General features: G+C 42.2%; 1 protein-coding gene across 2 annotated transcripts; it reads left to right on the top strand.

Annotated features, from left to right (window-relative positions):
• The first annotated feature begins 1,217 nt into the window (after positions 1–1,217).
• Positions 1,218–5,665, top strand: LOC149383382 (DNAse I-like superfamily protein). 2 transcript variants are annotated; one of them, XM_089629374.1, is made up of 9 exons: positions 1,218–1,562; positions 1,856–1,948; positions 2,035–2,179; positions 2,254–2,455; positions 3,046–3,124; positions 3,251–3,312; positions 3,428–3,514; positions 4,133–4,236; positions 5,213–5,665. In XM_089629374.1, the coding sequence occupies exons 1-9, from the start codon at positions 1,326–1,328 to the stop codon at positions 5,293–5,295; spliced, it is 1,092 nt and encodes a 363-aa protein (XP_089485500.1). In that variant the 5' UTR covers positions 1,218–1,325; the 3' UTR covers positions 5,296–5,665. The 2 variants fall into 2 exon arrangements, with proteins under 2 accessions (XP_089485500.1, XP_089485499.1); XM_089629373.1 differs by having other exon boundaries at positions 3,019–3,124.
• Positions 5,666–22,602: the final 16,937 nt, after the last annotated feature.

The following is a 22,602-nucleotide window of genomic DNA, read 5'->3' as shown; positions in this document are numbered from 1 at the left end:
TGATGTCTAGATAATTGAAATCGAGCTTGACGAGATTTGCCATGATGATAATTATTATGAAATATAAAATTTATTAGATTAATAATTAAGACATATAAGTCTACAACAATTGTAAGGAATAAAAAGTAATACATGAATCCAAACATTACTATAACGAAATAAAATTCATCCGGTGAAATTTCTGTGGTAAAAGTATAAACATTAAACATAACAATAAGTATGGCAATAAAGACTAGCATTAAGCGAGACATTTTGAGTTTGAACTAAAAAATAGTAGTTAGAGAGGCGAACAATATATATGAGGTAGAAGAAAATTTGAGATTTTTGTATGGTTAAAATGAGTTGAATAGATATTATTTATAAGGTAAAATGTAGCCGTTTTTATAGCCCTTATATTACTGTTGAGTATTTATTAATTTTTTGTGTCAAAATTAATTATATTTAAGTATAACAATGTGTAATAAACAAAATGTAGATGTACGAGTATTGAAATGACATAGCTAATCAAAGTAAAATATTAAGTAGAGCAGTTAAAATAAATTTGCAATTAATAACATTTTCTATAAGGTGGCAGAGCCTCCTGTATATAGAAAATTGGCATTAATTACAAATAAGATATAGCTCACATCACTTTACTATAAGGTGGCAGAGCCTTCCTGTATATAGTATTATGATGTTATATATATAATGAAGTTAAAATATTATAAATCACATCATATTACCATAAGGTGGCAGAGCCTCTTGTGTATAGTAATCTGGTGTTATAAAATAAATAATACTTGTATGAGTTTTAGTGTTTACAGTATTATACCTCCGAGTTGATCTTGACGAGAGTGGTCGTGCTAATAACGTGTTATGAAAATCAAATGAATAACTTAAATCGAAAACTCTTTAAACACTAATAAGATATGGAGATAGATAGAAAATGAAAGAGTAAAATATAGAATTAAGGATGAATTTTCCATTCATCATTCTCGTGTATTTATAGTAAAATTTGTGTACATTAGTCAATAAATTAGGTATAGAGTAATTAATTATTTACCTCGTATTTTTTTTACTTTAATTTACCATATATTTGTGACCTTTAAGCATACTAATTATTTACATCAATATATATATATACACTTTTTATAATCTAAAGAAATATGTATTATTTCATAAATAAATAAATAAAAAGAAAAAATAATATATTATATATACTACTCACTAGTATAATAAATACGGAGTAGAGACGAGATAGGTGGTGGCGAAAAGCTCCGATCTCTTACACAAAAAGAAGAAGAAACAATATTGTCAAAGGTCAGATCTTGAGATACAACTCGACAATGAAACGGTACTTTCAAGCCGTGGAGAAAGACGGGTCGGCGAAGAAGCCCACTCTCTCACCGTCGAAGAAAGACAATAACGACGAAACTCCATCGGAACAAGGGACGACGACGAAGAAAGAGCCGTTAAAGTTCTTGACTTGGAACGCCAACAGCTTCCTCCTTCGCGTCAAGAACGACTGGCTTAGCCTAACCGACTTCGTCTCCCAATTCGACCCCGACGTCATCTCCATTCAGGTCGCTCTCTCTGCCTTTTTATTTTAGAGATTTTGATTGTTTGGGTCTGTAAATTACATTTACATTTGTCCTAATATCGCCATCGAGGATTGTGGATTAATTAGATCTCTTGTGTGTCAATTGCGTTGAGAATTGTGAATAATGTGAAACCCATTTTAGAATATTAGAAGTGCTCTCTATAGCTCTTTAGTCACTGTGTTTCTGTGTGTTCTGGTTTGTATTAGTACTAATTAATCTTAATCTTAATTTAAAACAATTGAGAACAGCCTTGTAACCCTCAAAACTAATCTTAGGAAGTGAGAATGCCGGCTTCAGGCCCGAAAGGCGGTCCCAAAAGCCAAGGAGATTTTAAAGACGATACAAGCTTGTCCCGGGAAGAAAAACAGGTTACAATTTTTATTTATTTATTTGTAATAATTTCTGTTTGTTTAGTGTTTGTGATAGGGTTTTTTTTTTTTTTTTTGTCGGATAGACATTGATGCGTGCCTTATCATCTCCACCGTTTAGAAACTACCGGGTTTGGTGGTCTCTTTCGGACTCCAAGTACGCAGGGACTGCCTTGTTCGTGAAGAAATGTTTCCAACCGAAATCGGTTTTTTTCCACCTCGACAAAAAGGGTACATATTTTATGATAACCATTCTTCATAAATAATAAAAAACTTCGATCAATTAAATAGTACATTTGTTTAAGCTTCGAAGCACGAGCCTGATGGTCGGGTCATACTGGCGGAATTTGAGACGTTCCGTATCCTAAACACGTATTCGCCGAACAACGGTTGGAAAGAGGAAGAGAACTCATTTCTGAGGAGAAGAAAATGGGATAAAAGGATTTTGGAGTTCGTTACACAGTCTTGTGATAAGCCTCTCATTTGGTGCGGCGATCTAAATGTAAGGTCAGTCACAGTTTTCGACTCTATTAGAACTCCTTGACTTTTTATCAAGTAATTATCCATGTAGTTTTCTTTAGTTTTAGGATGAGATTTTTTATTACAAAATTTAGGTAACTAGCCAGCTTAGACGTTTGAGATTGCCGTATAACCAACGTTTGGTAAATATTTGGTAAATAGTCACAGATATGACGTGATATTCTTGATTTGCCTTTTTATTGAAATAAAAAAGTGGGGTATTTTACATCAATTTAAGCGTATAAATACGTGGATGTGGCTATTTACCAAATATTTACCAAACGTTGGCTAAATAGCAATCTCAAAGTGTAAATATGGTTATATATCTAATGGACCTTTTTTTTTCTTCTTCATAATTTTCTTGTGATTAAGCCAAACAATATAATCTAAATGTAAGGTCAATCAGAGTTTTCAAGTGTCTTGGAACTCCTTGTTTTTTTTTATCAAGTACTAACCCGTGTTGATTTTCCTTTAATTTTAGCTGGGATTTTTTTTTTTCTTTTGTACATAATCTCCTAATGGTTATACCACATAGTATAATCCAAGTGTAGACATGTATTCCAATTTTTTTCATGCAGCCATGAAGAGATTGACGTGAGTCATCCTGAGTTTTTCAGCTCGGCTAAGCTTAATGGCTATGTCCCTCCGAACAAAGAGGTAAGGTTTTTTTTTTTTTTTTTTTTTTTTTTTTTTTTTTTTTAAATTTAGTTTTCGAACCTGTTATGAAAGTACGAAGAAACAGACTAAGGTGATGGGATTTTGATTTCTCGGCAATGTGTATAGGATTGTGGACAGCCTGGATTTACTCCGGCCGAGCGAAAGCGTTTTGCTAACATATTGAATGAGTAAGTTCTGTTGTTACTTTATTCTCTGTTCCAATGAAAATGTCGGTTCAATAGTGCTAATTTCTAGATATCGGCTAGATTATGAGTTCCAATCTATTTTATGGTTTGATTTCAGGGGAAAGCTAATAGACGCGTATAGATTCCTTCATGAAGAGAAGGACATGGAACGGGGATTTTCTTGGTCGGGAAACCCCATTGGAAAGTGAGGTTTTTTTTTTTTTTTTTGCTTCATACATTTTAGTATTTAGCCATATTTCTGACTGGAAAAATATGTAGTGTTTATAGGTTTATAACGCAAATAGTCCCTGAAGTAATGTGTCCGGCAGTTTAGTCCTAAATTGATTCTCTGAACAAAATGACCTTCAAACTATAAACTTTATATAATTTTAACGTTTTTCATGGATTAAACAATTTCAATGACATCCAACTCATAAACCACATAAAACATAATTTCAAAAGATGTTATTAAAACGCGATGTTAGTTAACAATTCAATATTGAGTTAGTCTTTTGTTTCAAACATTATTTTAGTGTTTTTTTCAAATTTAATTAATTAGTCTTTTTCTGTGTAATGTGTTTAAAACTTCTTAGGTGATAGATCCCATTAATATAAATAAAACAATTATGATAAAGCTAGAAAATTTATAGCTCTTGAGGAGTAGTTTGCTCATAAATGATTTAATTACCAAAATTCCACTCACTAGCTCACAAATTATAAGTGCGCAATTTTTTTTGTTGAAAAGCTGAAATTAATTCGTGTAGTTGTGCCTTAATAAATAAGCATCACAAAATGGGTTGATTATTTTTTTTCATTGGGCAAGGTATCGAGGGAAAAGGATGAGAATAGACTATTTCTTGGTCTCAGAGAAACTAAAATACAGGATCGTTGCATGTGAAATGCATGGACAAGGGATCGAATTACAAGGTTTGTCACACACATTTAATTAATTAATTTTTCTTTAGACCATATAATGGCTTTCTTTTAATGATCTAAAGTTGAGAGACTAATTAAATAGACCTTCGGAAAAATTATGACCACTAATGTTTCACAACTTTATTCCTTTGCTTTTTTTTTTTTCATTATTTTGTCGTGCCTTTGTATACGATTTCAGCTTGGTTGGCCTCTAATCTAAAACATGTCTTATCTTTGCACTTTGCACTTTTCCTTTATAATTAAGAAATTTGTAACTTACTAGGTCATTCCAAACATCATTTTTGAGACATAATCAACGTTTGGAAACTTATTAACAAATAGTCAAACAGAGGACGTGACACTTGAATAAGCTATGTAATTTTTTATTTTGTCCTTCTTGGCCGTTTTTTTTACTACATGATTCGTCACTCTTCTCTCTCATACAGTTGCGTGTGTGTGTGTGTTTTTTTTTATCAAAACATTAAAAATCCATATCTTCCTCATATGAACTCGAAATTGAGTGATTCAAAATCCTACGGATTCGTAGCGAGGAAGATTAAAAAATAGACCCTTGTGTTGGATGAAAAATCTTGTCTACTATTGTAGAATTCCGGAGTTTACCATTGATACATTAATCGTCGAACTTTTTAAATTATTTACATTTTTTTTGTTAATTATAACATGTTTAATATAAGGATATTTAAGTCGAATATAATTGTAATGGACAATTTTTCTAAACGTTTACAAATGTTGACTACATCCCAATTTTATAGTTTAGTTTTGACTATAAATCTACAACGCCTTATAATTAATTTAAAATTAAACTGTGACATTAAATTTCTTAAAAATAGCAGTGAAACTTCAGGATTCGAGCTGTTGAAACTTTTGATATATAACAATTTAGTAGGTGAATTTAATACTAGTTATTATGCCAAAACCTTAATATATATATATACATACATATATATATATAATGTGGATTTTACAGGTTTTTATGGAAGTGATCATTGCCCGGTAAGTCTCATCCTCTCGGAAGCAAATAATTCAAAGGAAAGTGAAGTCTCGGCATAACAATAAAAAGGAAAACACTTGATTGAATTCGTCACTAATGGTCTTAGAGAATTATGATATATTTATCGAGACAGATTGACTATTTTTGTAGCTGTGTACTTTAGCACTAGCCTTTATCATGAAATTGAGACCTTCAATTTGGTGGTTGGACTTGGACTTGGACTTGGACTTGGACTTGGTTGGGATTAATGGTGTTTTTGGTTCGCTATTTTCCTTTTTTGCCCTTTTGTTTTGCTTAAGAAGGAAGCTGAGTAGGACCCGCGAACTGGGTATGACAATGCCCTATATGTAATGTGCTATATTGTATCAGGTTGGTTGATTGGTTTTATCGGATCTGAATCAATATAACTAATTTTTTAAAATTTATTTATTTTTTTGGCGTCCAGTTTCTTATTTGGTGCCCTAAGTTCTCATATAGTGTCCAAAGTTCTAGATAAGAAGTCCAAAGTTCTAATTTGGATTTTTAAGTTCTTATTCGGGGTACAGTGTTATAAATTTTGAATCGTAAATTCTTATTTAGGGGATAAAGTTTTAGATTTAGTTTCCAAAGTTGTAGTTTCGGATTCTAGAGTTCTCCGATTTACGGTCTTAAGTTTTTATTTGAAGTCCAAATATCTAAATTTGAAGTCTAAATTGTTAATTAGGTGTACAAAGTTCTAGATTTGTGGTCTGTTGTCCGTCGTTCTCGAAAAGTTCGGAACATTAAATTTCATGCGACTTGCGTGGAATTCCGAATTTTGAAGCCCGACGGACTGGGGCACTAAAAAACCCATCAAGACTCACAACGGCTAAGGCCCACACACAACGGCTCGAAAATCCGAGTTCGAGCTCACACACGAAGCAGAAGACATGGCGCACCAGTGCGCGGCCGCGCCGCGCGCCCGTGCTATGCTCCCGCGTGCTTCGTGCGTGCTCTAGAATCGCCTTGCGCACTCGAAATCTGTGGCACGCTCCCCGAAGTGCCCCCAAAGGCGCTTCTAGGCATCCACATCCATTATAAATAATCACTCTCAATGAGGGAGAGAGACACATTCATTCCTGTTCAAGATTACTCGCTCTCAGAGTTCTGAAACACTGCTACAGACTTTTATCGCACAATTTCCTATGATCGAGCGCTTAATCTCCCGCGCACAGTTGCACTCGGGATTCTCTACTGAGAATTTCCTTCATCTTCAACGCAAACGTCTGCGTCCGAAATTCTCCACCGAGAATCTCCCTCATCTCCAAAAGAGAAAACACATATTCTCTTTCTGGTCACTCAATTCTAGAGTCCTGAGATGTCGCCGAGGACTCCTCTGTTCTCCGTCTCCTCTGTCGACACACCCTATAGGCTCTGCCCCTCAAACAACGTATACACACGCCTTGAACTACGTTATGACTTGATCATGTTGTGCTAAGGTATGTAGGTAGCTCATAAGAAGCGCAGTCACACCCCCCCATGTTGTCGCACGAAAATGAACAACGATTAAAAATTACGGGCGGTTCGATCCAAGGCCAGACCAAGTGATCGCACCCGAGCCAAAAATGTGAACTCGAAGGCCGAGCCTGAGGTGTGTATTGGAGGGTGTGACCGTGCAAAATGTTGGCTGCCTACGTACCCGTAGTCCAAGATCAGGTCAGAACGTAGTTCAATGTTGGTGTGGTGGCTATCTTGGACTCCGAGGTTGAGAACCCGAGACTTTAGAGAAAGACTCGGCTCGTAGCTTCTAGTGAAGACTTTAAAGTGGTCGCTTGACTCGTAGCTCAGAGTTCTAACTCAAGGGCCAAGAAGTTGGAGCGCCGAGAGGGGGGGGGGTGGGGGTGTGGTATTTATAGAATTTGAGGAGACCTTGGATGTTGTCGCACGAAAAAGAACAACGATTAATTACCTCGGGCGGTTCGATCCAAGGCCGGACCAAGTGATCGCACCCGGGCAAAAAATGTGAACTCGTGGACCGAGTTGCACCCTCCAGACCATGAGGTGTGTTTTGTGTTTTGGAGGGTGTGACCGTGCCAAAGGTTGGCTGCCTACGTACCCTTTAGTCGGGATCAAGTCAGAACGTAGTTCAATTTGAATGTTGGTGGCTATCTTGGGCTCGGAGGCTTGAGAATCCAAGGCTTTAGAGTAGGACCCGGCTCGTAGCTTCTAGTGAAGACTTTAGAGGGGTCGCTAGCCTCGTAGGTCGGAGTTCTAGCTCAAGGGCCAAGAAGTGGGAGAGCAGTGTGTACACTGCAAAGACTCGGGTCGCAGAAGAGGAGCGCGCTCCCTCTCGTGGAGGGGGGTCCTTGAATTTCTGAGCCGAGGGAGGAGGACGTGCTCTTGGAATGTCACAAGAGCACGGGAGAGGAGAGAGTTGTGTGGAGAAGAGAAGTATTCTCTAGAGGAGAAGAATTGTGTTAGATGGTTTTGGAATGATCTTTCCTCCCCCAAGGGAAGGGGGGGGGGGGGGGGGGGGTATTTATAGCTTTGGAGGAGGCCTTGGGCCGGCCCCCTCAAGGCCCACCGGGTGGCCGGGAGCGGGGCGCGCGGGACACAACGCCCGGACAGGCGCAGGGCGTGATGCCTGGACGGGCGTGGGGTTCCCGGCCGAGGCAGCAGGAGCTCTCGGCCAGGGCAGCAGGGGCACCCCGCCGAAACAGCATGAGCGCTCGGCCGGGGCAGCGGGAGCACCCGGCCGAGGCAGCAAGGGCGCTCGGCCGGGGCAGCAAGGGCGGCCTGCCGAGGCAGCAGGGGCGCTCGGTCGGGGCAGCAGGAGCGCCCGGCCGAGGCAGCAGAGGTGCTTGGCTGGGACAGCAGGAGCACCCGACCGAGGGAGCAGAGGCGCTCGGCCGGGGCAGCAGGGGCACTCGGCCGGGGCAGCAGGGACGCTCGGCCGAGGCAGCAGGGCGCTCGGCCGGGGCTGCAGGAGTTCTCGGCCGAGGTAGTAGGGCGCTCGGCCGAGGGGAGCGCAGCGCGTGCGCGGGCCGAACAGCCGGGGCACGGGAGCGCGAGCGGGCCGGAACGCCAGGGGACGCGTGAGCGCGTGCGGGCCGGGACGCCCGGGGGCGCGGGAGAGCGCGCAGGTCGGGGCGACCGGGGGCGCGGGAGTACTAGGGCGCGCGCGCGCCCACTGGGCCGGGGCGCATGTGCGCGCGCGGGCCGGGGCGCGCGTAGGCCCATCGGGCCAGAGCGCAAGTGCGCGCGCGGGCCGGGGCGCGGGCGAGCTGGCACGCGCACAGGCCTGCTAGGCCGTTGGTGCGCTAGGGCGCGCGGGCCCAGTGGGCCGGGGCCCATTGGGTGGTCCAGCCGACGAAGCCCGGCCGGCCTGAAAATGTTTTCAAATTTCCAGTTTCCCGAAAACGACCGGTAACATTGGGCCGGCCCCTTAGAGGCCCACCGGATGTCAGGGCGTGGGGCGCGGGGGGCACCCTCGGCTAGGGAGCGGGTCGCGCGAAGCGCGATGCCCGGCCAAGCGCGGGGCACGCGCAGGTGTGAGACCCTGCAGGACGCGGGGCGCGCCGGGGCCTGGAGCCAGATCGTGAGCGCGATCAGGCCGGCATCTCGGCGGGGATGTGCCGGTGCTCGCTGAGGGAGGTCCGGCCGGCGCTGGGGCGCACGGCCGAGGGAGGGCAGGCCAGCGCTGGGGCGCACGGTCGAGGCAGCAGGGCGCGCGCGCAGGCCCGTGGGCCTGAAGCGCTGGGCACGCTAGGGCGCGCTGGCCCGTGGGCCTGAAGCGCTGGGCACGCTCGGGCTCGTGGGCCGGCCGATGCAGTGCGCGGACGGGCCATCCCGTGCACGGGCCGGGGCCCGGCAGGTGGTCCGGCATGCGGTCCGGCATACGGTCCGGCTGGCAAAGCCTGGCCGGCGTCAACTGTTTTTGTTTTCTTCGATTTCTCGAAAACGACCGATAACATTAGCCCCCCAAGTTCATGGCTCGTGAATTACGAGTCGTGAACTTTAGTTTTTCAAGGGCGTTTGAGGCATTTCCTTTTTTTTTGTGTGTTTGTGCAGGTTCATATCTGATCTTTGTTTTTGCGGTTGACATAGGCGTACGTGAGAGCCGTGCAGAGTGACAAGATCCTGCACGACTTCATCGGGCGCTTAGGAGTTTCTCAAGAGGAGCTCGCTCAGGTGAAGTCTAGGCCGGCCCAGGTCGATCGTGGTTCACACTCGGGGGCGGAACTCGAGACACTTTGGGACCAACTTTGGGAGGCTTGAGTGGAGGTCCGGATCGTTCAGGATCGATGCGATTGAGCTTAAGCGTCGGTGGCCAAGATGGCGGGAGAGCTGACTGAGGAGCGCCGAGCTTGTGAGGTGGCATCCCGATCGACAGCAATTTTCCGGACCGAGGTTGCCGTTCTCCCCCGTCAGCTGGACGCTCGGTCAGATGCCATGGAGACATCCCACATTCGGCTTCCTTCGAGTTAAGCAGCGCGTGTTTAGGAAGAGCGCGAGCGCGACTCTTTGGCGGAGGAGAACGCTCGCCTTTCCTCTTTGCGCAGAGGTGGAGCGGCGGGCGTCGGATTTGCATGAGGATTACGACATCGGGACCGAGGAGGCCCGCCGAGCGGGGGCGGTGGAGTGTCGGGAGGCGACCACAGCCGAGAACGAGACTCGGGGGGTTACCTTCGACTTTTTCGACACCTTGTTTCCCCCTCTTGACGAGGGTGCGTCGTCAGCCAAGTGGCTCTTTCTATTCATATTGTTGTCAATGGTGCCCACAAGAAGAGTTGTAATCTTTATATTGTACATTTGATGTAATAAAGTCTCATGAAGACTCTTGCTTGTAATTGCTTATTCATTAAGAAAAAGTTGAAACATTCATTCATTCTTCATTGTCTGTTTGAAGCTTTATGATAAAACATTAGTGTTTAGTCCATAAACAAAATAAACAACTTACGAAGAGACAAATGTAGATTTGCATGAACAAACTCTTCGTAGTTTGCTTAAAACGATATATTCGCAATCTAAGGGTCAAAGGACTATTGACCTCAGTACGACTGTTAGAAGAATCTATGATGTCTGGTTATGAGGCATTGAGAGTTGGAGACTCTATAGTTCTTCTAGGTATCTTCCGAAGGTACTGAATTGACCAGTGCACTTCTAGAGACAAGATAAGAACAAACCATTTAACCTCTTATGTCTCGAAGTCACTACGTATGAATTGCATCGTGCTTACCTTAATCCTGAAATGAGACATGCCATTTCACACCTTACGTACTCTCATTTGAGAAAGTCAGAGTTCGGACTCACTATGTGATTCCGAACAAGGCCTATTGGTGAAGTACTAAGTTGTGAGAATGTCATGAGTAACTTTGTGAAGTTCTCATAGATATGGAATTCATGTACAAGATTGCTGAACTGCAATGTATATCACCTCATGCTTTGTTCCTTGGAGTGTGAATAAATGAACTGGCCAGTGTCCAAATTGAGTCTTGACTCTTTTGGATGAATAATGTGAGTTGTTAGCTCCTCGTCAATGCATTGTTTCTAACTTATTCACAAGCGACAAAGGAGTTGAGGAAATAACAGCTAGAAGGGTAAAATGGTAATTTTGTAAATCCCGACTAGCTGATGATATTCATGAAGGGTAAACACTGATAATATTTTGTGGATCCACTCATTACAATTAGGTTGAATTTTTTAGTAGAAAATAAATTCATTTGAACCGAGAGATTTTCAGTGTGAACTCTTTAGTGGAGTCAGTTGACATTAAGCTAAACTTGGAAAAGGTTTGTGAACTTTTGAGTCCAAGTATTTAGCTCAAGCTTTGTTCATTTGGATCCATGAGGTCACTGTCACGAATCACATCGAGTAGGGATAGTTAAACTGGAAGCTAAGTCAAAACAAGAACGAAAATTGTCAAAAGGGTATTTTTGTCTTTTGAGACATAGCATGAAATGAATGTCAATAAATTTTTTGACAAGGTCATTTGATGACTTAATGTCACTCGGCCAAATTAGATTAATTGGGCCTTGTTGATTAATTTCATTTCATAAGAATTTTATTGAAAATTCTTAATGGGCCTTTCTCATGTTGTCATGAACAAATGAAGAAGCTTCTAGAAGCTCCTTCTAGAGACATGTTGGGCGCCTACCACCCAAGAGAAAGAGAGAATATTTTGTGCATAAATGTATCAAGATACTTGCCAAAAGAAAAAGAGGAAACAAATTTCCTATGCAAGGCAATAGGAATTTCGGCCAAGAGAGAGTCAAAGGCAAGGCATGGAACAAAATAGGAAACAAATCCAAGGCGTATTAAAGCCTATGTTGGCCGAGTATCTCAAGAAGGAAATAGGGAAATTGGCTCATGAATATGTGATATTCTATAGAAGAGGAAACTACCTTATAGAAGGTGAGACCTCTCCTATAAATAGGAGCCTCATTCCACACATTTCATTCATCCCACATAAGTTAGAGTGGCCGACTCGTCTCTCTCTCTCTCTAGTTAATTTCGTTTTATTGTTTTGGCACCTAGGTCCTCATTTGACCTAGTGTTTAGCTCTGCGACTTCAAGACTCGTTCTTAATTCGTAGTGTTTAAAAGTGCCCACTCACTAATTCCTTTTCTCTCGAGTGATTTAGTGATAGAAACTTTCGTGGTTGCTCGAGTTGCTGAGGAAGGAAGAGAGATGTGCTGCGAGGGGAGACGAACGTTGCAACCTTTTTCGAAAAAGCTTCTCAACGTTCAAGCGTCTAAAAAGGTTAGTAAAATTCTATGCTCATAATAGTTTTAATTTACATGTGCTTGCTCTTTGTCTAGGTTAGTAAAAACTGTTTTACTTGAAAAAGAAAATTTTTAAAATTCCGCCGCTTAACGAAGCGTTATACTTTTTTCTTAAACCCTAGATTAATTCCAACAAATGGTATCAGAGCTATGGTCAAAGATATGCATGTACATGTATTTAAAATTATGAACTTAAAAATCGTTTTCGAAAGTTTACTAATTTTGTGACAAGTTAGAATTGTTTTCTTAGATTTTTTTTTTAATTTATTGCTCTTGCCTTTAAATTAAAAATCATGTTGGTTTTCTATGAGTTTGGGATGTTAGTAAAACACATTAGAATCAATTCTAAAAGTTTTTAATTTTTTATATTGAAAAACGTGTTTTAAAGGTTTGAGAAATTTCGAGTAAATTTTGTGACTAGTTATATTGTCTTGCTAGTTTCTTTTATTTACTTGAATCGTTTTATGCATGTTGTTATTCCTTTTATACCATGTTATTACCTTGCTAATAAAACACATTAAAAGCTTTAACAACCTCCTAAAACATTCCGTTACACTCGATTTTTTTTCGCACCTAAAAAGGACCAAGCTTTAATTATTTCTTTTTCTTCGAGCTGGAGTAAAAGCCGCAGTAAAAGTGGCATAACTCTCTGCTCAGAAATCAAAATTGAATGATTCTTGAATCAAATTAAATCTCTGTCTGTCCTCTGTCCAATGCTACCGGTTTCAGGTCAAAAGGACATCGGAGCCGCCAGTTATGGCGATTTTACTCCGAGGTGCGCGGCTGTTCCGAAAGTCCAGTTTTTTTTAGAATTCCGGATTTTCAGCCCCACTACCATGAGTTATAGAAAAAGTCCAGTTCTTTAGCAAAAAAGTTTTTCATAAGATTATAAACATGATGTGTAAGATTAAAATATTTTGATTTTTGAAAGTTTAATTGAAATTGAATTTTACAAAACTAGCTAGTTTGAATCTTGAAAAATCGTTTTCGTTTACAAACTTGAAAAATTTTGTCATCCAAATCAAATAAGTTTTCAAAACTATATCTATATCACATATGTTCAAAATCTATATGCTCTTGAAAATTTGAGTGGGAGGTCTCCTTGTAGACAAGCCGGAAAATAAAAAGATGTGTAATCTCAAACTTTCAAGTGTTCGAGTGAGTTGAAGTTCACACTTCCCTCACGCACTTTCCCGAAATAGAAAATATGAAAAGATCCGAGTATGTCCCTAGTGCCTTTATGCACCAACACTGCTCTAAACATGAAAATCTAGGATTCTTTTCTAGTTGTACGCTCTATCGCTCTATAACTAGGAAAACCGTTTCCGAACTTATAAGAGTCGATGTACCAACTCCAAAAACTAAGTGGGAGGGTTACACTTGTTGTTTGTAACCCACGATCCCCAACACTAATGAAAAGTGCAATTGTCGCTAGACTATGAGTAACCCTCGTGGCCCTCTCTCAAATGAGAGTACTCAAGGGCGCTTTGCACTGATCATTGCTCTATGAGCTAAATCCGAAAGTGAGACAATGAGACAAGACCTCCCCTCGGCGGATTGTTTTTCAAAGTCAATCTTTTGGACTAAGTGGTTGGTTACACACTTGGACTCAATCCCTAGTAATCCTCCCTCGAGGCCACAGTTGTTGTTTGTAACCCACGACCCCCAACACTAATCATTGCTCTATGAGCTAAACTAAGAGTAAGACTAAGAGTAACCCTCGTGGCCCTCTCTTAAATGAGAGTACTCAAGGGCGCTTTGCACTGATCATTGCTCTATGAGCTAAATCCGAAAGTGAGACAATGAGACAAGACCTCCCCTCGGCGGATTGTTTTTCAAAGTCAATCTTTTGGACTAAGTGGTTGGTTACACACTTAGACTCAATCCCTAGTAATCCTCCCTCGAGGCCCTGCGAAAGGATGTGAGTGATCAAACCAATTTAAAAGGTGGCTGGTCAAAATTGGTGTATTGACATCTTGGCTAAGCATTAATGATGTGTCATTTACTTATAAATGGAGATTTTTTGCGGCCTTCCCTCGAAGGAGTAAATTATCGTTTAGTTTATAACACCTTCGGATTTTATCAAATGTTTAAAAACTTAAATCCTAAACCAAAGACTAATCATAAACTTGTTTCAACTTTTATAGGCAAAATGTCTCTCGACACTCTCTCAACCATTCTTTCCTCGAATAAACTCGTAGGCGACAATTACGTCGACTGGAAACGTAACCTCGACATAGTCCTTACTGTCGACAAGCACAAGTGGGTTCTCACCACCCCCTGTCCTCAAACGAATGAAGATTCGACGCAAGAGGAAAAAGACGCCCTGGCGGCCTGGCTTCGATCCGATGAGATTGCGAGGTGCTATATTCTGGCATCAATGAACAATGTGTTGCAACAACAACATTGTGATTACGAAACTGCCACCGATATGCTCTATAATCTCCATGAGATGTTTGGAGGGCAAGGATGTCAAGCTAGGTAACAAGCGGTCCGACAGTTTATGAACTGTCGCATGACGGCTGGGACTCCCGTTAGAGATCATATGATGCTGATCATTAGCTATCTAAACGAAATAGAGATCCTTGGATCTGAGATTGATGGGGAGACTAAAATAGATATGATCTTGGAAACTCTCCTCGAAACTTTTGATACCTTTAAGCTGAATTACTCCATGAACAAGCTAGAGTACACTGTTACCGAGCTCATGAAGGAACTTCAAACCGCTGAGGCACTCACTAAGAAAAAGAGGGCTCTAGGAGAGGTACATGCTACTGCCTCCACCTTGGATCTAAGAAGAGACCTCGCAAGGCCGAGAAGAAGAACCAACCTAAGGTTCAAACGAAGAAGAAGGCGCCAAAGGATCTGAAGGTGGATAAGTCTAACGACAAATGTCACCACTGCAATGAGCCTGGTCACTGGCGTATGAACTGTCCTGCCTACCTCAAAATCAAAGTAAAAGGTATTGTACTTATTACTGAAGATTGTTTAGTAGCTGATAATGTATCATCGTGGATTATTGACTCCGCTGCTACTAACCATATTTGTTGCTCCTTAACTGGTTTTAGGAAAAGCAAAAGCTTAGAGGATGGCGACTTCTGCTTCAAGTGGGGTGATGGGAGTGTGGTGTCTGCGAAGACTGTGGGATCCGTGACGCTATCTTTTGAAGATCGCACTTTAAATTTGAATAATGTTTATTATGTTCTTTCCTTTGGGAAAAACCTAATATCTGTTGCTCAACTTTTAAAGCAAGATTATTATTTAAAGTTTATGAAGAATGGAATTCGTATTTCTTTTTCAAATTCTTTTGTCACTGATGCATGTATGAAGAATGGTCTTTTTTACATCTATCCCACTCAACCTTTAGGGAGCCAAAGAGGATCAAATTAGGGAGCCAAAGAGGATCAAACTTTCTGAATCCTCCGATCTAACAAAATCAACACACCTATGGCACTTAAGACTTGGTCACATCAGTCTAGATAGGATTAAGAGACTTGTGAGGGACGGTCCACTCCAAGCCTCTGCAATAGGTTCACTACCTACTTGTGAATCCTGCATAGAAGGAAAAATGACTAAGCGACCTTTCTTCGATAAGGGTCGAAGAGCCACTGAGTTGCTGGAACTAGTACATTCTGATGTATGTGGTCCGCTCAGCCAACAGGCACGTGGAGGATACGAATACTTCGTCACCTTCACCGATGATTACTCGCGATATGGTTTTGTCTATTTGCTCAAACACAAATCCGAGACCTTTAACGTATTTAAGGTCTTTAGGGCTTTAGTGGAAAAGCAAACTGGCAAAGTGATCAAAACACTTCGATCTGATCGAGGTGGCGAGTATATGTCTGGAGAGTTCGATGACTTTCTTAAAGAAGAAGATATCGCTTCTCAGCTTACCGCACCTGGCACACCTCAACAAAACAGAGTGTCAGAGAGAAGAAACCGAACTCTTATGGAATTGGTTAGATTAATGATGAGTCACTCATCACTCCCTCCTTCCTTTTGGGGATATGCCCTTGAAACAGCCGCTTATATTCTGAACCAAGTTTCGTCCAAAACGGTTCCTGGTACTCCTTATGAACGATGGACTGGCCGTAAAGTAAATCTGGGCCACATCCGAATTTGGGGTTGCCCTGCACACGTGCTAAGGAAAAAGACTAGCAAGTTGGCTAGTAGGTCAGAATTGTGCTTGTTTGTGGGATATCCAAAGGAAACCAAGGGTTTCATCTTCTATAGTCTCGAGGACGATAAGACTTTCGTTAGCACGAATGCTCGTTTCCTTGAGGAGGACTTTATGAAGGATGCAAAACCTAGAAGCAAAATTGTGCTTGAAGAAAAGATGGGTGAGGAAGTGTTACGCCCCGGGAAAAGTGGGGTGTGATTATAGAATATAAAATGAAACACTAATAAACTTTACATAACTATCCCACGGTGCATACTAAGTTAATTACTTTACAAGTCCAAAGATAAAAGAAAGAAAAAGAAAAACTAGGAGAAGAGACCGCTGAGAAAGGGACACCGGTGAGAGAGAGGAACGAAGAAGAAAAGACCGGTGAGGAGTTGATGATTTGCGCTCTCCGTGGATGCGCGCGCTCGCCGAGGAGAAGAAAGGCACCGCGAGCTCGCCGTGGCCGCCGCCCGAGGAAGAGTCGTCGGAAAAGTGAGGAGACACGCTGAGGAGGCTGAAACTCACGAGAAATTGGGTAAGAAACTCAAATCCGAGATTAAGTTTTTTGAAGTTAGGTTTGAAGCTCTGATACCACCCTGTCACACCCCACTTTTCCCGGGGCGTGACAGGGTGCTTTTCCCGGGGCGTGACATGAAGCTTCTACCTCATCTGTAAGAACTGTTCTTACCCCAACTGAAACACAACCTGACTCATCAGAATCTCGTGAAGTAGTACTTCGACGTAGTGGGAGGGCTACTCAAAAGCCTGACAGGTACATGTCCTATGGAGACTCTCTCGTAGCCGTCTCTGACATGGATGATCCTGTTTCCTATAGCCAAGCGATGGCTTGTCTGAATCAAACCTTAGGCTTGACGCCATGAAAGTTGAGATGCACTCGATGTATGTCAACAAAGTCTGGAAACACATAGACCTTCCTGAAGGGATTAAACCCGTAGGGTGTAAGTGGATATATAAGAAGAAAAGGGGTCCTGATGGGAATGTCGAGACGTTCAAAGCACGACTTGTGGCGAAGGGTTATACCCAACAAGAAGGGATTGAATATGAAGAAACCTTCTCGCTAGTCGCGATGCTTAAATCCATCCACATACTCCTATCCATAGCTGCAGCGCTCGACTATGAGATCTGGTAAATGGATGTCAAGACAGCCTTCCTGAATGGCAATCTTGACGAGCGCATATACATGGCTCAACCAGACGGTTTCGTGGAAGAAGGTCAAGAGACCAAGGTTTGTGAGTTGTTTATGTCCATTGATGGATTAAAGCAAGCATCTAGGTCATGGAATATTAGATTCGATGAAACTGTAAAGAGCTTCGGCTTTGAACAATCAATAGATGAGCCTTGTGTTTACAAGTTAATACACGAAGGCAAAGTTGTGTTTCTGGTACTACATGTCGATGATATACTACTCATTGGTAATGACGTGGGTAAGTTATCTGAGGTTAAGGTCTGGCTGGCAAAGCAATTCGATATGAAGGATATAGGAGAAGCCGCGTACATTCTGGGGATCCAAATCTTTCGAGATAGGAAAAACCGGACACTGTCGCCCTCTCAAGCATCTTATATTGATAAGGTGATGGATCGCTTCTCAATGCAAGACTCCAAGAAGGGCCAAACACCCTTTAGGCATGGAGTCTCACTCTCTAAGGACCAGTCTCCCAAGACTGCACAAGAGATTGAAGATATGAGGAAGATTCCTTACACCTCTGCCGTAGGAAGCCTCATGTATGCTATGCTTTGCACTAGACCTGACATCTGTTTCGCCCGTTGGCGTAGTTAGCCGTTTCCAATCCAACCCTGGACCCGAGCACTAGATTGCTATTAAGCATGTTCTTAAGTATCTTCGAAGAACTAGGAACTTGATGCTTACATACTCAGGTACCTACCTGACTATGACGAGATATACAGACTCCGATTTTAGGGCGGATAAGGATTCCAGGAAATCCACTTCGGGATCTCTGTTCATCCTTAATGGTGGAGCTGTTGTGTGGAGGAGTATTAAGCAATCTTGCATTGCTGACTCCACAATGGAAGCAGAATATGTGGCTGCTTGTGAAGCATCCAAAGAGGTTGTATGGCTTAGAAAATTCGCTCTAAGCATATTGAGAGGAAATACCATTTGATTCGAGAGATCGTGCAGCGCGGAGACGTGGAAGTGAAGAAGATCTCAACGGTGGGCAACCTAGCAGATCCATTCACAAAGGCCCTAGCGAACAAGGTCTTCGACCAACATCGATAGGGATTAGGCATAAAGGACTACACACATGTTCTTTGAGTCAAGTGCAAGTTTGTTGTCAATGGTGCCCACAAGAAGAGTTGTAATCTTTATATTGTACATTTGATGTAATAAAGTCTCATGAAGACTCTTGCTTGTAATTGCTTATTCATTAATAAAAAGTTGAAACGTTCATTCATTCTTCATTGTCTGTTTGAAGCTTTATGATAAAACATTAGTCTCTAGTCCATAAACAAACTAAACAACTTACGAAGAGACAAATGTAGATTTGCATGAACAAACTCTTCATAGTTTGCTTAAAACGATATATTCGCAATCTAAGGGTCAAATGACTATTGACCTCAGTACGATTGTTAGGAGAATCTATGATATCTGGTTATGGGGCATTGAGAGTTGGAGACTCTATAGTTCTTCTCGGTATCTTCCGAAGGTACTAAATTGACTAGTGCACTTCTAGAGACAAAATAAGAACAAACTATTTAACCTCTTATGTCTCGAAGTCACTACGTATGAATTGCATCGTGCTTACCTTAATCCTGAAATGAGACATGCCATTTCACAGCTTACGTATTCTCATTTGAGAAAGTCAGAGTTCAGAATCACATAGTGAGACTCACTATGTGATTCTGAACATGGCCTATTGGTGAAGTACTAAGTTGTGAGAATGTCATGAGTAACTTTGTGAAGTTCTCATAGATATGGAATTCATGTACAAGATTGCTGAAATGCAATGTATATCACCTCATGCTTTGTTCCTTGGAATGTGAATAAATGAACTGGCCAGTGTCCAAATTGAGTCCTGACTCTTTTGGATGAAACAATGTGACTTGGTAGCTCCTCGTCAATACATTGTTTCTAACTTATTCACAAACGCTACAAAGGATTTGAGGAAATAACAGCTAGAAGGGTAAAATGGTAATTTTGTAAATCCCGACTAGCTGATGATATTCATGAAGGGTAAACACTGATAATATTATGTGGATCCACTCATTACAATTAGGTTGAATTCTTGAGTAGAAAATAAATTCATTTGAACCGAGAGATTTTCAGTGCCAACTCTTTAGAGGAGTCAGTTGACATTAAGCTAAACTTGGAAAAGGTTTGTGAACTTTGAGTCCAAGTATTAAGCTCAAGCTTTGTTCATTTGGATCCATGAGGTCACTGTCACGAATCACATCGAGTAGGAATAGTTAAACTGGAAGCTAAGTCAAAACAAAAACGAAAATTGTCAAAATGGTATTTTTGTCTTTTGAGACATAGCATGAAATGAATGTCAATAAATTTTTTGACAAGGTCATTTGATGACTTAATGTCACTCGGCCAAATTAGATTAATTAGGCCTTGTTGATTAATTTCATTTCATAAGAATTTTATTGAAAATTCTTAATGGGCCTTTCTCATGTTGTCATGAACAAATGAAGAAGCTTCTAGAAGCTCATTCTAGAGACATGTTGGGCGCCTACCACCCAAGAGAAAGAGAGAATATTTTGTGCATAAATGTATCAAGATACTTGCCAAAAGAAAAAAGAGGAAACAAATTTCCTATGCAAGGCAATAGGAATTTCGGCCAAGAGAGAGTCAAAGGCAAGGCATGGAACAAAATAGGAAACAAATCCAAGGCTTATTGAAGCCTATGTTGGCCGAGTATCTCAAGAAGGAAATAGGGAAATTGGCTCATGAATATGTGATATTTTATAGAAGAGGAAACTACCTTATAGAAGGTGAGACCTCTCCTATAAATAGGAGCCTCATTCCACACATTTCATTCATCCCACATAAGTTAGAGATTGAGAGCCTCTCTCTCTCTAGACCTTGTGGCCGACTCCTCTCTCTCTCTCTCTAGTCAATTTTGTTTTATTGTTTTGGCACCTAGGTCCTCATTTGACCTAGTGTTTAGCTCTGCGACTTCAAGACTCATTCTTAAATCGTAGTGTTTAAAAGTGCCCAATCACTAATTCCTTTTCTCTCGAGTGATTTAGTGATAGAAACTTTCGTGGTTGCTCGAGTTGTCGAGGAAGGAAGAGAGACGTGCTGCTAGGGGAGACGAACGTTGCAACCTTTTTCCAAAAAGCTTCTCAACGTTCAAGCGTCTAAAAAGGTTAGTAAACTTCTATGCTCATAATAGTTTTTATTTACATGTGCTTGCTCTTTGTCTAGGTTAGTAAAAACTGTTTTACTTCAAAAAGAAAATTTTTAAAATTCCGCCACTTAACGAAGCGTTAAACTTTTTTCTTAAACCCCAGATCAATTTCAACACATATAGCGTGTATGTTTTGCGCTTTTTCCTGTCTCAGGATTTTTATTTTGTTTTAGCGCACTTGCCTTTAGCATATATTTGTTGGATTCAGAGCGGTCACTCTTTTTATTCATGAGATATTTATTGCTTCAAGTCGAATGTTATCTCGTTGTCGGTTGTCTGAGCGATTTTGCTCATATGTGCCTTCTGTGTGAGTTGCTATAGTATGGCTCAAAGGACTTGTACCCTTGCCAATAGTTTTGGTAAGTCTGTGTCCCTAGTCGGGATTCAATCTTCGCTCGTTTAGCGTTTATGACTCGTCGTCATTTAGCGTTCGAGGCGGGAGGCGTTCGTGCCTGGTCAGACATTGCTCAGCTTTTTTTACTAGGGGCAACTCGCTGTGGTCGATCGACCCATATTGAATGCCGATATCGGTACGTCGGGTTGGGCCGACGGTTTAGCGTACCGAATTTTGGCTGTTGCGTTGGGGGTGGCCCAATGACTTTGCTTCGTGTCATTTGGCGACCGAAGATGTTGCGTCGGGTATGGCCTAGCGACTTCGTGTTCGTGCCATTGACGACCGAACGTATGTGTTGCGTCGGGTATGACCCGACAAGTTTGGGTTCGTGCCATTAGTGACCGAACGTATGTATTGTGCCAGGTATGGTCCAGCGGCTTTGTGTTCGTGCCATTGGCGACCGAATGTATGTGTTGCGTCGGGTATGACCCAGCGACTTTGTGTTTGTGCCATTGGCGACCGAACGTATGTGTTGCGCCGGTTATGGTCCGGCGACTTTGTGTTCATGCCATTGGCGACCGAACGTATGTGTTGCACCGGGTATGGCCCGGCGACTTTGTGTTCGTGCCATTGGTGACCGAACGTATGTGTTGCACCGGGTATGGCCCGGCGACCTTGTGTTCGTGCTATTGGCGACCGAATGTATGTGTGTGGCGGAGGGAGTAGCCCTGCTGCCTTTACTTGCGCCTTTACGCGACTTACGGCACGCCGGGTTAGGCCGACGATTTTACTCAAACTCGTGTATTTTGTGCCATTGGTGACCGAATGTGTATGGCTCACATTTGGCCGTTAGGGTTTGAGGCAGCACCTTTATGCGACTTCCATGCATTGGGAGTGGCCCTACGACTTTTACTTGCACCTTTACGCGACTTACGGCACGCCGGGTTAGGCCGACGATTTCACTCAAACCCGTATGCTCAAATTGCAGTCGGGGTTTGAGCTTCTTATGCATGTATCCCCGTGTGTGTACAGGGGACTTAAGCCTGTATTTGGCGATCTCGCTTCGTGCCAGTTGGCGACCGAAGGTGCGTCGAGTTAGGTCGACGACTTCACTCAAACCCGTATGCTCAAAGGGCCGTCGGGGTTTGAGCTTCCAAAGCCCGTATTCCCGTGTGTGTGCGGGGGACTTAAGATTTTGTTTCTTGGGCCGTGTATTTTTGAGTGTATGCCGCAGGAATCACTAGCCCCCCACGTTTTTAGTGTACATGTCGTGCCTTGATGACTAAAAACTTAATAAAGCGGATTTTTGAAAACGGAAAAACCTCAAACTTTATTATTATTGCAAATAGATAGCATCCTCAAACATTAACACATGGGCCTTATTGAATTAGGGAAATCAAAGCAATAAATGGGGGAAGTGTTTGTCACTGGTGGTACTGCCTCAAGTGCTCGGCATTCCAAGGATGTCGGATCGAGGTCCCGTCCGTGTGTTCGATGTAATAGGTTCAGTCATATATGACTTGGCAAACTCTATACGGTCCTTCCCAGTTCGGGCCCAGAACACCGGCGCCTTGCACTTGGGTGTTTTGGAACACGCGTATGAGTACAAGACTACCGACGGCAAAGATTCGTCTTTTGACTTTGGCGTTGTAGTACTTCTCGACTTTGCGCTTTTGCGCGGCGAGTCAGGTGAGAGCCTCAGATATTTTCTCGTCGATTAGATCCAG

This window comes from Urtica dioica, chromosome 10, assembly GCF_054948205.1.
Source record: "Urtica dioica subsp. dioica isolate 48M chromosome 10, U.dioica_male_clone48M_v1_H2, whole genome shotgun sequence".
Classification (NCBI taxonomy): Eukaryota; Viridiplantae; Streptophyta; class Magnoliopsida; order Rosales; family Urticaceae; genus Urtica; species Urtica dioica.
This window is presented reverse-complemented; position numbering and strand designations above follow the sequence as displayed.

What these genes read in the sequence shown, in the direction of transcription:
- LOC149383382 (XM_089629373.1), top strand. Translation starts at nt 1,326, where the DNA reads ATGAAACGGTACTTTCAAGCCGTGGAGAAAGACGGGTCGGCGAAGAAG. An exon ending in TTTCCACCTCGACAAAAAGG is followed by an intron (nt 2,180 to 2,253) that starts GTACATATTTTA and finishes CATTTGTTTAAG; the next exon opens with CTTCGAAGCACGAGCCTGAT. An exon ending in ATGTCCCTCCGAACAAAGAG is followed by an intron (nt 3,125 to 3,250) that starts GTAAGGTTTTTT and finishes CAATGTGTATAG; the next exon opens with GATTGTGGACAGCCTGGATT.